The sequence below is a fragment of the Ciconia boyciana genome, chromosome 2, assembly GCF_034638445.1.
Source record: "Ciconia boyciana chromosome 2, ASM3463844v1, whole genome shotgun sequence".
NCBI classification, from domain to species: Eukaryota; Metazoa; Chordata; class Aves; order Ciconiiformes; family Ciconiidae; genus Ciconia; species Ciconia boyciana.
In genome coordinates, this window is record NC_132935.1 from 37,187,785 (window position 1) to 37,204,315 (window position 16,531).

Here is a 16,531-nt window from a genome sequence, read left to right on the forward strand (position 1 = left end):
CATGGCTTTAGAGATTTCAACGTCTTTCTGTCGTGTCTTCATTTATTCATAACGATGCAGTATTTCATCATTATGTATATTCATCAAGATGTAGTACTAAAGCACTAGAGGGTGGATGAATCAGCAGGTTTTAAAAAGGCAGCAGGCTTTCTATGTTGAAGGCTTTTGTACATTCCAACTAGTTGTTACTCTCAAATCCATTTATCTTTATAGTGAAATATTAATTGAAAATGTTTATCGCATAGCTTAATGTGAAAACAGTTCATTATGAGTACTTTTTTATATCATAGTCAGGACAAAATGGGCGTCTTTCATGACGGTTTCAGCAGAGGCAGACCTCAGATGGTGCGAAGTGGGACTGCGGAGAGTTAAGGGCTGCTTCTCCTTGCTATGCCAAATGGTTCTGTTAAGACAGTTGGAAATGTTTGGTCAATTCAAAACAAACAAACAAATATAGAAGCAGCTACAAGAATGCTTGTTCATCAGAATGACCTGCTGCTCCCTCTGGGAAATGAGTGAGGGAGAAAAACTATCTATATTAAAAATTTTAGAAGCTAAAATACTGCAAAGAGTATTTATTTAAGACCTCCAAATACTCTTACCCTTTCACCATTCCTACCAAAACAACAAGGCTTCTCCTGCAGTTCTCTTGGCTTCAGCAAAATGATGGTGATCCTTGGATATGAGGAAAATACTGCCACACTAAGGAAAGCAGGGAAGGGGGATGTTTCTTCCCAGTGCAAGTTCAGAAACAAGTAGAGAAAACATCTGTGTATATAAGAGGAAAAATGTTTCCTATCGGAACTTTGCCTTTAGGCAAGATTATCCCCTTATAATTTATTAATATTAAATGCAAATTCTTGACAACCATTTTAGCTAAAACTCCTGGCATCAGTCTAAATATGATGAGCTAACGATGACCTCTGATGTAACTGACTTTACGAAAGGGAAGTGCTGCCCTTTACTTTCTGGATCAGGCTTTGTTGACAGACACCAGTGACAGGGACAGAACAGGGATGGCCGGAGGCTTTGAATGGGATGCCCCCAGCTTGTTGCTCGCTGCTTGTCCTGGTTCTCCACGTGTTGTACCCAGTATGGAAGGAGGGCTGCGTGTCGCGCAGTGCTTGGGGTCAGGCTATGGCAAGGGAAGAGAGCAGCCAGGGCTATCTGCCCTCTGCCTTGGCCTCTTGGGCTCCGAAGTGTGGAAGTAGAGATGCTAAGTACAGCCTGAGTGGGCCTCTTCACCGAATTCTCACCCTGTCTCCTGAAACAGTAATCGCGGTGAAACCTTCATGATAAATTAGTTCTTGTGCTGAAGAAAGCAGAACCCGGAGCAGCCTTGAGCGGTTCTGTGGCCTTGTGCATGTAACAGATAGATATGACTTGTGTCCTCTTACCTGTCTGTGGCATAGTGTTTCTAGGTGCGTGTACACCATGTACCCTCTCTACAGGTAGACGCAGAGTTCACGTCAGCAGAGGCTGTCACTCTGCTGCTCCCTGTCCTCTTCTATAGCCACAACAATAAACTGCTTCTGCTCTGACATGATCTAAATTGCAATCCAGGTTATTTCTGTGACAGCATCTGGTGCCATGACTGGGATTCACACATCCTGCTTCCCTTGGGAGGACCACGGTCTGTTCCCTGCTGAACCCCTGGCGCTGCTCAAAAATCCCTGCTGGGGCTTTGGCTGAGGGTCGTCTGTAGGCTCCTGGGGCGTGCAGGGGCTGCTGAATCCCAGCTTTTAATACAGGTCAGCCCAGAGTCCTACTAAGAGTTCCCACTCTTTAGCCAGCTAAAAGAGGGAAGAAAGATCACGAATTGATGAAGTCCTTGGGAGAGGTAGGTCAGGAAAAGTCCAGGTTGGAATTACCTGGATGGAATGAACCTGTACGAACGGTGGCTCTTGAGAGCTGGGCATTGGGGTCTGCGCCACGTAGGGACAGACTCTTGGGAAGTCTCTGAGCTGCAAAAGAAATTGCCCCAGCAGTTAAAGACTCAGGTGGTGTGACTGACCACGTTAACCCTTCCCTGTCTCTGGTTCCAGTCTGAGCCTCCTTTGGTACCACTGCTGATGACCCCAACCTCAGCCAGCATGGTAGGCTTGCACTAGACATTGTGACCAGAAGGGACCCCTCGTGTCTTTTTTCCTTCCCTTTAGTCTCTGGTTCAGGATAGCTGCCTTGAGGGTGAAAAACATGCAGTTGATTGTTTTGAGGGGATTAAGTCTTCTTGGGGATGCTCGAACCTCTTCTCCTGTCCCTTTGCCATGGATAGGTCTCAGCTTTGTACTCCCCAGCTGGGGATCCAGGTGACACGGGCTCCCTCTGATTTGACTTTGTTTCCCCTGCAAGAGTGAAAATGGGACCCAGACAGAGGAAGCTCCACTGCCCCCAAAGGCAGCATACACTGCTCTGTGCTGTGCATACACCGTCCTCTCCAAAAGCCCGGCTGTGTCAGTGTCCTCTGTGTGTGCGTCCTGTGTCTGTGTGTCTCTGGGATTTGTGCTCAGCTTCGCTACCGGGTGAACCTGCAAATGGGAAAGCAGCAGCCACGTCCCCAGCCTGGGCAGAGGCCCCGGGCACTGGAGGCAGGAGGCAGGAGGGTCCTGGGCTGGGGCTGCTGGAGGAGGCAGCTGCTTCTAACATCCCTTAACAGTTTTGTAGCCAGCAGGACCTGGTCGAGTTGTGAGTATTCCCGAGATTAAATGTATATAATCCTTCTGTGATGGGAGACCAGTCCTTTGCTAATGTGCACATAGTGTTAAGTTTGTAAGCAAACTTCTAGAGCATTATGGGGGCACCCAAAGAGGATCAGTGCTAGGTTAATTGGAACAAGTGGATTGGAAAAGAGATGTTTACAGAACATTGGAAGAAGAATAAGAGTTGTAAATGGCTGAAGCTGAAGGCATAGTGATCCAAATTTGTAGTGCGGGGGATGAAAAGAGAGGTTTACCAGAGTATGTACAAGACCTCCTCCTGTAAGTAACAAATCTCTTCCAACTATCAAATGGATAAATGGTGTTGGCTATAAAGCAGGAGAGAACCTGAGAGAATCAGGCTATGGCTGACCTTTACAACTGGAACTTTGAAAATTGTGAAGAATTGGGTAGAAAGGGAAATGCACAGTTGCAAAGGAGTAGCCTCAACTTACAGAGGTTTAAACCTGATAAAGCTGAGTAGTAGAACTGAGCAGAACAGAGGAAATTGGTGAATTATGGGGGAACAAACATCATCTAACTCTGCAAAGAATGTACCCAGTGGAAATGTGAATCTCCTGTGGCTCCTGTCATTAGGCAGGTGTGTACCATCCTGCTTGTGCACAAGGAGTGGCTGGGCAGGACAACCCAGGGTCAGCCAGTATGGCTGTCAGTGGCACAAGAGGTCCATGTGTCCAAGGATGCTCGGATAACTCCCTCATGCAATGCGAGATATGGTTTTTTACTTTCTCCTCCCCTGAGGAGCTGGAACCCTTCTGGGGATCATTAAAAGATTCTGATTTTAAGAAAAACAACAATTTGGGCACAGGGGACAGGCCAGGTGACAGTTTCAATGCCATCCAACATGGTGTTTCCCCCCTTCCCTGAAGTTAGGCACTAAAGGCAGCAGCACTCAGGGGTGAAGGGGGCTTGTGCAAGGGAAGGGGCTGAGATAACATTCAGATCCTCCTTCCACTGGAGAGCGAGAAGTCAGGCTCATTCACTGGCGCAGCAGGAACTTTGCTTTAAATGTTTCTGTTCATACTGAATATGCTCTAAATGAACTACTCGACCACCGCTGACTGAGCTATTTAAGAATGAAGAAGGCGGGGAAGGCTGGGGAAACTGAGACACCCACCCCCAGTCCCATACAGCTGCTGAGGAGGTGGAGTTGCTCCGGCTCCTGCGATGCACCCAGGGATTTCTCCTTAGGAGATGTTCCTGAGAAGATAGTGCAGGAGAGGTGGGGAGACTCTCCTATTGCTTGAAAAATGTCTCTCCCACCCCAGTTTCAGGGAATAGTTCTCTTCATCGCTTCACACTGCAGCTACTCAGGAGGCTGGAAGGACCCACAGTGAACCTGGTCAGAGTAATTTACTCAGCTCCCTGCAAGCTGTGGGCAAAGTGGCTCTGAGAGACAAGACGAATAACAGATATTCCTGCCCTTGCTTGTCTGCCCACTCAGCAAAGGGGGGAGGTTTGCAGCTATACAACAGGATTGGTTTGCTCCAAATTTTAGATTGGCTTGCTCCAACTTTTCCTTGCATATGTATTTTTCAGTTATTTGTCTATTCTCAATGTATTTGGAGAGCAATGGATTGCTTTAGAGAACTCACTGAGCTAATGACATGACTAAAATTCTGCTATATCTAAAGATACGGCTAATACTGGAAAAGGAAAGTTGAAGCAGTTTAATATGTGATTTCCCTTTTTTTAATAGTCCGCATCAGCATAGGCTGTCACTCTGCTGCTCGCTGTCCTCTCCTATAGCCATAGCAATAAACTGCTTCTCCTCTGACCTGATCTAAATTGTAATTTGGATTACTTCCACAACAGCAACTGGTGCCGTGACTGGGATTCCCACGTCCATGCTGCAGCTGGTTGTCAGTTTAAGTGCTGGGGCACAGGGAGCCCACAGGTGGGAAGCTGGGCATCGGGGTCTGCTGCGGCACTACGGTCTTCGGAGGATCAGGGGGCTGCTCGTAGGTGTAACCTGTGTGTTTGGGAATGCGTAGAAGGCAGAGCGCTTTAAGTCTGGAGTAAGGAAGATGTAGAGGGGGAGTAAGAGTTATGATGAAGAGCTTGTGTCCAAACTGAGAGCAGGATGGGAGGGCTTGGGATGCCATTTTTTGGATCAAGAAATCTGGATCAATCCAGGGAGATGCCATCTGTGTTAGGCCACTTAGGTGACTGAATACTATGCAAGCAGCCTGCAGGGATGTCCCTTGGTGCTTGTCTTTAACATGCATCCCCACATCACTGTGGAGAAGGAATACCCTCTAAAATCCTTCAGCGGGGGAGGGAGGGTGATAGACTGCTGTGATTACTTTGAAACAAGCCATAAAATCATAACAAAGTCCCAAAGGAAAACCTGAGCAGCACTTCAGTAGCCAAAAAGCCAAATGCTGCAGACACACGTACATTGCTGCTCATGGCTGCCTGCTCTGATGGGGGGGCGAAGGCAGGGGGCTGCTGAGAGCCCCGTGCTCTGGGTGGGTGGCTCTGGCCTGGGGGACCTCTGTAAGGTGCCACTGCGCAAGGTGGTAAATACCAGCAGCTGTGGGAGCCACTCCTGGTGCAGCACCCAAGGGCTGCCGGGCAGTGAGGGAGTCCCCAGAGCTCGTTTTAAGGCTTTTCTTTTTGTAGATGTAATTTCAGCGTGAATTTTCCCTTCGCATGATGCCCCCCGCCGCTGCTGGCAGCAGGGATGCTCCGCACCCGGGGGCGCCTGGCTGAACCCAGTGTGTGCGAGCCAGAGATTTCCCCTCGAAGTGAATCGGCGTTTCTGTTTGTCCCTCTTTCTCCCAGGCAGAAGAGGCGAGCTATTTCCCTGGACAGGCTGAGAACACAGGTCAGGACTAGCACCTCAAAACTGGTTTTATCTTTACAGAGCTGCTCCCCAGGCTGCCATGGCCAGCAAAACCAACCCCCGGCTTGTTTTGGTGGCCGAATTCCGAGTCGTTCCCAAGAAAGGGCCGGAGCACCCCAGCCACTGGGGAGGCTGGCCACCCTCCTGTCCGGCAGCCCCGCAGAGCCGGGGGCCACAGGGACGAGGCACGGTGGTGGGCTCGCCTGCCTGCGGGAGGTGGCTCTGCACGGCTCCACTTCTGCTCCCCCCTACATCTCTCCCCGAGGTCGGAAGGTTTTTAATGCAATAAATGCCTTTAACCTCTAAGGGGATGAAAGCCTCTAAAGATTATCTGCAATATAGTGCCAACGGTGCCTCAAGCCCTTTTCTTCTCTTGGGCTCTGTGTCACCAGGCTTCTAAAAAAAGGAATATTTTTATTTCTGGACATGTCTACAATTTCCCTAATGATGAGAATTTAAAAATCTCACCTTTTGTTTGTTTGTCTTCATTTCTCAAAAATCTCTGATTGTGAGCATGTCTCCTCCACAAGCCCCTTTCCCCTTTCCTGCGCTGTGATACCTGGACACAGGGTAGCCAGAGGATTCCAGATTATCTGGCAACACTTAATTTCTAAGGGTAACTCAAACTTTTCTGTGCAATTGGAGCTCAAAGGCTTATTCCTGTATATCTGATTAATTCGGGTACTACTTTTATGCTACTGATGCTGCATCAATAAAGCCATGTTAAACTGCCTGCCTGAAACTGTTTCCTAAAGCAATACAGCATCAATTCTGTCCTACAAATAACAGAGCTTTGGAACAGCACAGAGAAAGTAAAAAAAAAGACTGATAACAAAAAAAACCAGACTATTTGAGCTAAGGGACTATCTCAAGCAAGTTTCAGAGGGCTGCATTCCCACCTTCTCCCTAAGCCTCCTGTGCATATTGGCTGTCCCTGGTGTATTCAGTACTTTTGTCTTGCAAACAGAGGTTAGGATGGAGAATGAGGTTGCAGGCAGGAGAATTAGCCCAATACATTTAATGCGAAGTATATAAATGTTCAAACTCAAGTTTGGGGACAAAGCTGCGTTGGGCTGACTATGGAAGGAGTCTTGGGAGCTGGGAGAGGCTGGATCAGTTCTGGGTCTCCCTCCATAGTGCTGTGTGCTTGTGTTTGCTGTCTTGTTTATGTCCTGAGTGAAAAAAATAAGGGGAAGTTCCAAATTGAAGCTTTTGGCAGGGAGGAATTACAGTGCCTGAGGGCCTATGCTCTGAACACCCTCATTGCCCCAGGCAGCCAGTGCTTCTTTCTCAAACTCTCTATTTCGGAGCACTTCACTCAGGCCAGATAAGAAATAAGGACTGGAAGGATGGCTTCACCTCTGGTCAAGTGCAGTCAGGGATGGTGTCTGGAGCCACGGTCTCTCTGTCTGAGGCTGCTTCAGGTGATTCCTGATACATTCCTTCTTTGGGATGAAGGCAATGTTTTACAGAAGATCACATGGAGCTATGTTAATTTTTATAGCACACCGTAACCACTCAAATGGCATCTAAACCTCCGGGAGTCAGACCTGGCTGTGTTTGTTCTCCACTCCGGCTGTGTCTGCGTGCAGTTTGGCTCATGCTATGCTGTGCCCCAGGAAGCCCTATGCTGCCTTGCTCTGAGAGGGACCTGTGGGTGCAAGTCCCCAAGCTCTCTGCAGTGCAGCACAGCCCACCCCGTCCCTTCCCTCCACACCTCCATGTGCAGTGTCACCCGGGCTGGACACTGGCAGGGAATGAGCTACCCAAGGGGGGGCTCTGCAGTAACCCATCCTGCTCATGCCCTGCCTGCCATGGGGTTTCACCCTGGACTAAAGATTTCTCCATCTCCGTGCACAAGCAGGGATGACATCCTGCAATGGGAAGGTGCGCACCTTGCACACCCTGGGATCCTGCAACTCAGGTCCCCTTTTGATCCTCCAGGTCCCCTTTTCATAGCAATTGCAGCACGTAGCCACGTGGGAGGAAAGGGAGATTAGAAGGAGAAACCCCACCAAAAACAGGTTGAAACCCTGCAGGAAGGTATCACCCAGCCCCTCTGCAAGGGGCAAGGGCCAGATGTCTTCCCCTGGTCCCTGCTCCTGCCCATTCTGGGCAGGTCCTGGCAGAAGCCTGGTCACGGAGCCTGGGAAACCCCAGCAGGAGCCCAATGTGCTGCTGGGTCCTGCAGGGCACCCAAGGCGCAGCACAGAGCTGAAGCAAAATCACCCCAGCAATGCCCATGAAACCTACAGTGGCTGAGAGCGTGCTGCTGCGTGTTCAGGTCACTGGGGTTTGGGAGGTGTTTTTTGACTTTCCATATCCAAACCCACACCTGCAGCCCCCGAGACACTGCACGGGGGCTGTGGGTCCTGCTGGGGAGCACGGAGGAGCTGGCAGGGTGCTCACCTACTGCAGCAGCTGCTCATCCGTGGGGAGCATCGCGCCCGCACCCCGGCCTCCTGCTCCGGGGAGAGGCAGAGCCCAGCCGGGCTGCGGCCGGGCGCGGCGGTCGGGGCTTGGAGAGGCGGAGGGCAGAGCCGGCGCCAGGGGAGGTGGGTCCGGGAGGCGGGGGGCCGCCCCGCCGCCGCCTCCGACACCGCCGGCCTCGACGTGGAGAGGGGCGGCCCCGCGCCGGCAGTAGCCGCGGCTCCGCCCCGGGGTAGGAGCGCCCGTCGGGGCAGCCCCCCGCCCGCCCCCGGGGCTGCGCGACCCCCGGGGCGGGCCGACCCCGCCCGTCCTCCCTCCATCCCCTCCCCGGGCCCATATAGCCGCGGGGGGCCGGCGGCGGCCGGCCCGCTCGCCCCGACGGCGCCGGGCGGCGGAGGGCAGCGTGCGGCGGCTCCCGCGCCTCCTTCCCGCCCCCGCTCCGCAGCGGGACCCCGCGCCGGCGGCACCCGGGGGTCTGCCCCTCCGCTTCCCGGCAGCTCCCTCCCGGCCCCGGCCCCGGCCCCGGCCCGGCATGGCGCTGTCCCTTGCCGGCGAGTCGGTCCCCGGAGACGGCGGAGACGCTCTCGGGATGAGCCCCGCCAGCCTGGCTGCCTACTACCCCCCTTTCCTCCCTCCCGCCCAGTACTTCGAGGCGGCCCCCGACTTCTTCCAGCCCCTGAAATCCCTGGGCGGGCTGGTCCCCGCCTCCCCGCCTCTGCCCCCCTTCAGCTTCAGCAGGGTCCCCGCTTTCCTGAGCCAGCCGCCCCCCCTGCCCGCCGAGCCCTTCCCCGGCCTCCCCCTGCCCCTCTACGCCAAGCCGCCGGCCCCCTTCCCCCCCAGGGAGGGCTCGCCCCGCGGGGCGGGAGCCCCGGGCTCGCCCCCGCCGCCCTACCCGAGCCCCCCGCGCAGGGCTGCCCGCAGCCCGGGGGCCGGCGGGGCGGCGGGGCAGAGCCACAGGTACCACTTCACCGAGGAGGAGCTCAACGCGGTGCTGTACGGGGCGCTCCGCAGCAGCCACCTGGCCGGGAGCCTCCACGCCATCTCGGGGCTCCGGGTGCCCCCCGCCAGCCCGGGTAAGGGGGTCTCGGCGCGGGCCGCCGCCGCCGGCGGGAGGGGCACCGGGCGGAGGGTCGCTCTTTGCGGCCGGGCCTGCGGTGGGGTTTGGGGACGGTCGCCAAAGGGCTGCAGGCGGTCCCGCGGCAGCCAGGCTCACGGGGCATCGCAGGGGCACGTCGGGCTTCCTTTCCCCGTGGTTTTCTTGCGTTACGAGCCCACAGCAGGGAAGAGCCGGGGGGCAACTGGGGCTGCGGCCGACGTCGGGGGCGGCAGGACCCGCTCCCTCTGCCCTGGTGTATCTGCAGGGCCGACGCCGGGCTGAAGAAGGGGTCCCTCTTCTGCAGGTGCTGCGGACTCCTCCTCCGCCCCGCTGCTCGACAGGGACTCGCTGCAGCTGCCCGAAGGTAGGGGCCCGGCGCTGCCTGCGCCCCCCGCCGCTGCCCCCAGCCGCGGCCGAGCCGCGCTCAGCCCTCAGCCCGCCCTGTCCCCCGCAGGGCTCTCGGTGCTGCGGGTGGCGTACGGGGACGTGTCTCAGCTCGGAGTCTTCTGCACGGACCCCATCCCCAAAGGAGTCCGCTTCGGCCCTTTCCAAGGCAAAGTGGTCAACACCAGCGAGATCAAGACTTACGACGACAACTCGCTGATGTGGGAGGTAGTGGAGGCACGGCCGGGCTCCCCCTGTACCCCCTAGACGGGGCCGGGGCGAGGCTTTCGGCCGCCCCTCTCCCGTAGCTTGCAAGAGGGGCTCGGCCCAGTGTGGGTGGTGGGATTGGTGCTAGCGGGACCTGTGCGGGAAGGGTCGGTCAAACCCGATCCGGTTCTCGCTGCTCTCCAGATCTTTGAATACGGGCGCCTGAGCCACTTCATAGACGGGAAGGGCGCCTCTGGCAACTGGATGTCCCTGGTGAACTGTGCCAGGTTCCCCGAGGAGCAGAATTTGACGGCTATCCAGTGCCAGGGGCAAATCTTCTACGAGAGCTGCAAGGAAATCTTGCCGAAGCAGGAGCTGCTGGTGTGGTACGGCGATTGCTACGTGCAGTTCCTGGGCATCCCCATCAGCCTGAAGGGCATGCCGGAGGGGAAGAGGCCCCCGCAGCACCCCGAAGGTGAGCCTGCCAGCGACCCCTCGGGGGGCACTGCCCCTTATTCCCACGGACCTGCGTCTGGCCGGGATTAGGTTCGCATGCAGGGAGGTAAAGGAACCCGGGCATCGCCTTTTCTCGGCTGTGCTTTGCTTTGAACGCTTCCCAGTCCCTGTGGTGAGCCGGTGCCGGGGTGCCCGGCCCTGCCGCGGGGGTGCTCCGGGGTGGCGGTGGCCCCGCAGCCCCGGTCCCACGGGGGCGCCCGCCCTCCGGGGAGCCGGCCCTCGCCCTCCCCTTCCCTTGCAGCCTCCGGCGCCCCAGAGAGCAGCTTCCCCTCGGCACCGGGGGGCCCGGGGATTGCACCGAGGGCCGCTGCCAGCTCGGAGCAAGAGCCCCCGCTGTCTGCCCCGGCAGCTTGCTCCCAGTTGGCGTTTCCTCGGGGAGTGAAAGCGTTCATCCGGCGACAGTAAAACCTCTGGTGGCGCGGGGCTGAGCTTGCCTCGGCTCCGCGGCGCCGTTGTTCGAGGGGGGGTCCCGTTTTGGGGAGAGAGGGGCTTTTGGGGGGCATTCCTGTTTGGGTCCTGTTTTATCCTACGATTGCACACTCGTGGCTTAATGATATTTTTCGTGCAATTCACGCGCTCAGTCAATGGGGCAGACTGAAGTCGTTCCGATGCGATAATGCTGATGTTCCTTGCAGAAGAAATGCCAAATGCACTTACTCCGGGAGTAGTTCTGCTTACAACGTGCGGAAAGTATGACGTGCTTATAAGCAAAACTTCTGTACGGAGATAACAGATTTGTGCCCATGCAGGGAAAGCTGGAGCGGGTGAGGGACGGTCGGCCGGGTGCAGCGGCGAGGGAGAGAAGCAAATTGGCATGGAAGTTTTTGTAGCTGTTGCCTTAAGGTGCCGTGTTCAGGTACCTGGTAAACTGTTCGTTTCATTTTAAGGCTTAAGCCAAAGTTACTTTTATGAAAGGCAGAAAAGGATGTGTAAAAGTTTGAAAATTTCCTGTGTTGTTCCTAAATTTAGCGGTTAAGAACAGTTGGAAATACGAAAGAAAACCAAATAAACGTGCTTTTGCTCGATGGTATTTTGAAAACGATAGAAAAGACGTGCAAATTTATTTTCCTTTTTGGGATGGGAGGCAAAATTTACGGACAATATTGATAAGAAATACCTGGCAATGCTTCCGTGTGGGGAGACGCTTTTACGTGGGACTCTGCGTTGGTTTGTCACGTATTCGCTCGCCGTTTATGGGGATCCAAGGATGGAACCCTGGCTTTGCTGAAGTCAGTGCCTAAACCCAATAATCTTATCGGGCTGCGGGCTCGAGTTTGTTCCCCTCCGTTAGAACGGCAAGCGGAGCGTGTGTATGCCTAAGAGATCCGGCGTGTATTTTGTTAATGATACTGCCAGAATGCATTTACCATTATTACCCTCCCGGAGACTTGAAATTCCCGGTTGGGTACCAGCTGTGAGAAGGCAGCAGGTTGGAAAAGAGCCCCTTTTGCTGTGGTGTAACGGGGAGGTGGCACTGTCCCTTCTGCTGTACAGAAGCCGGGGAGAGCTTTAAGTGTGAGCGCTGCGGCAAGGTTTTTGCCTACAAGTACTACCGGGACAAGCACCTCAAGTACACTCGCTGCGTGGACCAGGGGGACCGCAAATTTCCTTGTCACCTTTGTAACCGGTCCTTTGAAAAAAGAGACAGGCTCAGGATCCATATTCTCCACGTTCACGAAAAGCACAGACCTCACAAGGTGAGCCTGCTCCCGGGTCTCTCCTGCCTCTTCTGGGGGGACTAATTAAGGAGGCTTTTTTGGCCGAGGTAAGATGCTGATGTTGTTCCCCCTCCTCCAGTTTCCCTGCTGGGACCGTTCTGCCTGTAAAGGAGGAGTTAGTCTTGTGCAGCAGAGCTTAGTTCAAGGAATTTACTGGACTTCTATTGGGAAAATAAACCCCACAGTCTCAGTGAGAGTTTGAAAAAAACCTGAATATTTCTCCTGGGCTTTTTGAATGCTTGCATGCGCAGTTTGCTACTTTTCTCACACGGTGTGGGGCTAAATTGTGTGTGACGGTGCTCCACTTGTCCAGGATTGGGAGAGACGATGTCCCATGTCCCTCGCTCCCCCCCTTCAGTCTGAGACCCGACAGACATCTGTGTCTGTTGGACACAACAGGAGTTAAAAGTTTTACATTCAACGTGGAGCACATTTTCAGCTGATGGAAGCAAATCCTCGCTGAGATACTTGCCTCATCTCCACCAAACACCGCTCTGTAACACCGGCTTTCTCCAGGAGCACTGGGGGTGGAAAATCAGACTTTTCCTAAAGGATTGGGAAAGACAAGTTCCAGTGCTTCAAATGGCACAGTTAAATCAGTCCTGAAAGTCCTCCAAATACCTCTTTTATAGATCATCCTGGAATAATGTGAATGATTCAGGAAAAGCTTTTATAACTATATCAGCAATATTACAATGTCAGAATATCACACTGATTTAGTAACAGATGAAAAATATAATTCTGTTAAATATGAGGTATTAAATATCATGTAATTCTTCCCCTTTCTTTCCTTTCTTCCTTAGAGCATTTATTTTGAAATGCATACAAAAGAAATACTTTAGAACAGCAGGAAGATAAACTTGTTCTGAACATACTGCATTTATATGAGAACAGATCAGCTCAAAAACCAAAGGCAGAAAATGTGTCCGTAAAAAAAAATTACTGTATTTCAAGATGAGTCATAGGTTAGCTTATTTTGAACTTAAGAAAGATAATTTCTTTCAAATTGTTGTAGGGGGAAAATTATTTTTGGGCTCATACAAATTGCACTGAATCAGTGCAAGTCTCTCAAATGACTTCAGCCCCCTCTGAACTGGGTTTGGTCCTGTCGCTGCCGGCCGCAGAGTGCACACCACGCCACGAAGATGGCAGGTCCCTGGGTCGGAGGACGAAGTGCTGCTTGTTTCACTACTAAGGAGAGGCACTTCTGACAGATCAAGCTGTGAGCTAAGTGCTGTGACTGACTCATCATTTCTGAAAAATGGTTACTATTTTAAAAGGTCCCCTCAAATAATTTTTTTTAGGAAGTTTATCTTATTTGTTGAGCAAAAATGCAAAACGGCAACTAGAGCTTCATTTGCATTTTGAAGAAAAAATGATGATTTTACAGAAATGTTCAGGTTTTGATTACTGAAAGTCAGTATTTTCTGTTAATGTTCTGAAGGAGGATGCTTTTTAATGAAAACATTTTTAACCACACACAAAAAAGCTTTGAAATTTTGCATTATTTCCCTTTTTAAAAAAAAACTTGTTCTTAAAACCAGATTAAAATTCTGACTGTATTTCAAATTGTTACTGCTTAAATTACTACTGTGTTTGTATATACATAAATATATGTATATAGATAAATATATGTATATACATAAGTATATACATAAATATATGTAGGCAAAGACATGCACACATCATCTACATAGCTAATTTTTCTTTTTAGCTATGCTGTTGTGTGCTTCCTTTTAACTTTATCCCTTTTTTTCCCCCCAGTGCTCAGTGTGTGGGAAGAGCTTTTCTCAGTCCTCCAGCCTGAACAAACACATGAGGGTTCACTCCGGGGAGCGCCCCTACAAATGTGTCTACTGCAACAAGGTAAGGCAAAGCCCCGTCCCGTCCCTCTGTCTGTCCTCTGCTGCACTCAGCGTCACACCACACCTGGGGGGGTGCCTCTTCCCATGCTCCGTTTTCTTTTTTTCAATTTTTCTGTTTCTTTTCTGTTTTCTTTGAAGAAAATGCCTTCTATTTAAGTTGATAACCAGATAAGTGAGTGTATATTCCGGGCACGGTTGTGAGTTGAAGCGACAGGGCTGGCTGAGACTGAAGAAACAGGGTCTGGTCTCCATCTGATGTGGAATTTGTGTTTTGTCCCAGCTCAGATTGCTGCTGCAGGGATAAGGTCTAGGAAAGCTTGAGAGCATTTCAAATACCATCCAAGGTATGCAGCTAGATCCAATATTCCCCTTTTTCATCAGATAGGTGGTTTTTGATGTTACTGATGTTACTGCTTCTGGAGTGCGGTGAACAGATTTGGCCCATAAGCTGAACCTGCACGCTACGACTTTGTGCATGCTTACCTTGAAGTAATGGGGCATGTGCAACTGGGCATGGAGGTTTCATTTGAAAAAGAACATGAGTAGAGCCATACAGCAATGATGAAAAATGTGCTCAGGTGTTACTACCCTTCACAGCAGGGATGATTCAGGTGAGCTCTCCCTGTGAGAGCAGTGACAGCTCTCCCAGCAGAGGGAGGGTGGATGTACAGGCTGCTGCTGGATGAATATCGGTAGGGCTCCAGGTGCTATGGAGTGTCCATGCAATGCAGAAGCACCGTCAGCATGTAGTAAGGTGCTCCTGATTTTGGAGAGAGAATTTTGTTTATGACTGGCTGGACTAACACAGAGCTGAAGTGTCCTGTAGTAAAGAACCTTAGAAGAAGCTCCTTTTGGCTATTGTATTTTTTTCTCTCCCAGACATCCTGAACACTTCTAGGCAGAGTTTAGGATGAAATGTCATCCTTTAATCGTCCCATCACAGGAAGAGATGGCAGAGCTTTACAGGTTGCTCTGTAAACAGACCTCTAGGACGCAGGGGATCCTTGACCAGCCCCCAGCCACTCTGGTGGGACTGTTGCAGATTGGATCAGATTAAGCCATTAGTACTCAGGCTGCAGGATGGAGCTATCCTGGGACACAGCCATCATTTCTGTGGCTGGGAAACCCGGGGCTACTTTAAAGCATCCTCACCTGCTCCTCCTACACAGTCACAATTCCTCTTTGCCTCTTCTACCTCTAATGGTGGCTGTGCTCTGGGGCAGCTTTGCTTTCCCTGCCCCTTTGCTCGCTATCTTGGTGACATCGTGAGATTAAAGGAAAAATCTTGGGCCAAGATCACCATTCTGACCCTCAGATACACTTTGGCCCTGTTGATAAACATCTCCAGGGACTTCTCTGTAGAGATCTCAGATCTGTTTGTGCTCTAAGGTTCCTAGTGAAAAGGTACCTGAGATGTATTGCTCTTTGCTGTGAAAACTTACTTGTGATGGTTCAGCAACATAATGGTACTAAAGAGGATTTTTTTTGTGTATGTGTGTGGTCTGCAAATAGTGAAGGGCCTGAAAGTGTCTCTCTTGGGAAAAGTAAAAACAGGGAAAACACAGGCTCCTTTGCAACATTCCCGCTGAAGTCTTGCTGAGAGGGTTTTCTCCCCAAATGCAGGAGGAGTCTTTACGAGGGGGACAAAGTGTGATTGTGCACATTTTGCTACTCGTGAGGGGGAAAACAGGCTGGAATGTCTGACTGAAGGCAGAGCAGAGTGTGATGGAGTGGGAAAATGAAACCCAAAAAGATGGATGCTGGACTGACTGCATGGATGAATTCTGGCAGCTGAGTCCCAAGCCAGTATACGTAAACATGAAAGGGTTTAACTGAAAATGAACCTGCATTATGTCTCCCAGACATAAAGGAGCTGCAGAGCTAATTAGGACAGTATTGACTTCTTACCCTTTGACATGTAGAAGATATTTACTGGTGTCCCTGGTAAGAAGTCTTTCTCTGAGCTTCATCTAACTCCATGGACTCAGCCATATCTGTATAGCTGAGTGCAATAGCTGTTGGCTTCTGGTTCCTCAATGCTGGGAGTTCTTGTTTTTTCTCCAGTTATCTGAGGATGTGAGCTATTTGAGGACTTATTTTCAGGGTACAGTGCTTCTGACGGGGTTTGGGTTAGCTGAACCTGGGGATTGTATATGTGAAAATAGATTACTTTCAACTCCTTTCCCTTTCTGATCCCTGCCCTTTCAGGCATTCACGGCATCCAGCATCCTGCGCACTCACATCCGCCAGCACTCGGGGGAGAAGCCCTTCAAGTGCAAGCACTGCGGCAAAGCCTTCGCCTCGCACGCAGCCCACGACAGCCACGTGCGCCGCACTCACAGCAAGGAGAAGGGCTGCACTTGCTCGGTGTGCGGCCAGCACTTCCCGGAGCAGGAGGATTACCACTTCCACATGAAGATTCACGCCGCTCATTAGTCAAGAGCCCTGCGGACGCGTCCTGGACCAGCTTTCGTGTGTGTATCGGTCTGTGTATGTGTTTGTGCGTGGTTGTGTGCACGCCGCAGGAGGTGACGTTTACTCTTGCAGCGACTCTTTGGGTACATCCAGTCTCTGGACCATGGGCATATTTCTGAGCGCAGGGGACAGGAGATTCTGGCCTGGGTACCCTGATGCCACACTGGGGTGAAGTCCAACATGTGCTACCCCACCTTTCCTTTCCTCTCCTCCCATTCCCTAATTTCCACAAAAGGGAAACCCAGGCAGGAGGGAATTTCACCTCCCACGAACCT

At 52.0% G+C, this 16,531-nt stretch overlaps 1 protein-coding gene across 1 annotated transcript; it reads left to right on the plus strand.

Annotated features, from left to right (window-relative positions):
* Positions 1-8,527: 8,527 nt before the first annotated feature.
* Positions 8,528-16,217, plus strand: PRDM14 (PR/SET domain 14). Its single transcript, XM_072851193.1, has 8 exons — positions 8,528-8,762; positions 8,862-9,149; positions 9,396-9,455; positions 9,546-9,703; positions 9,887-10,157; positions 11,693-11,895; positions 13,681-13,782; positions 15,990-16,217. The coding sequence occupies exons 1-8, from the start codon at positions 8,528-8,530 to the stop codon at positions 16,215-16,217; spliced, it is 1,545 nt and encodes a 514-aa protein (XP_072707294.1).
* The last annotated feature ends 314 nt before the right edge of the window (positions 16,218-16,531 follow it).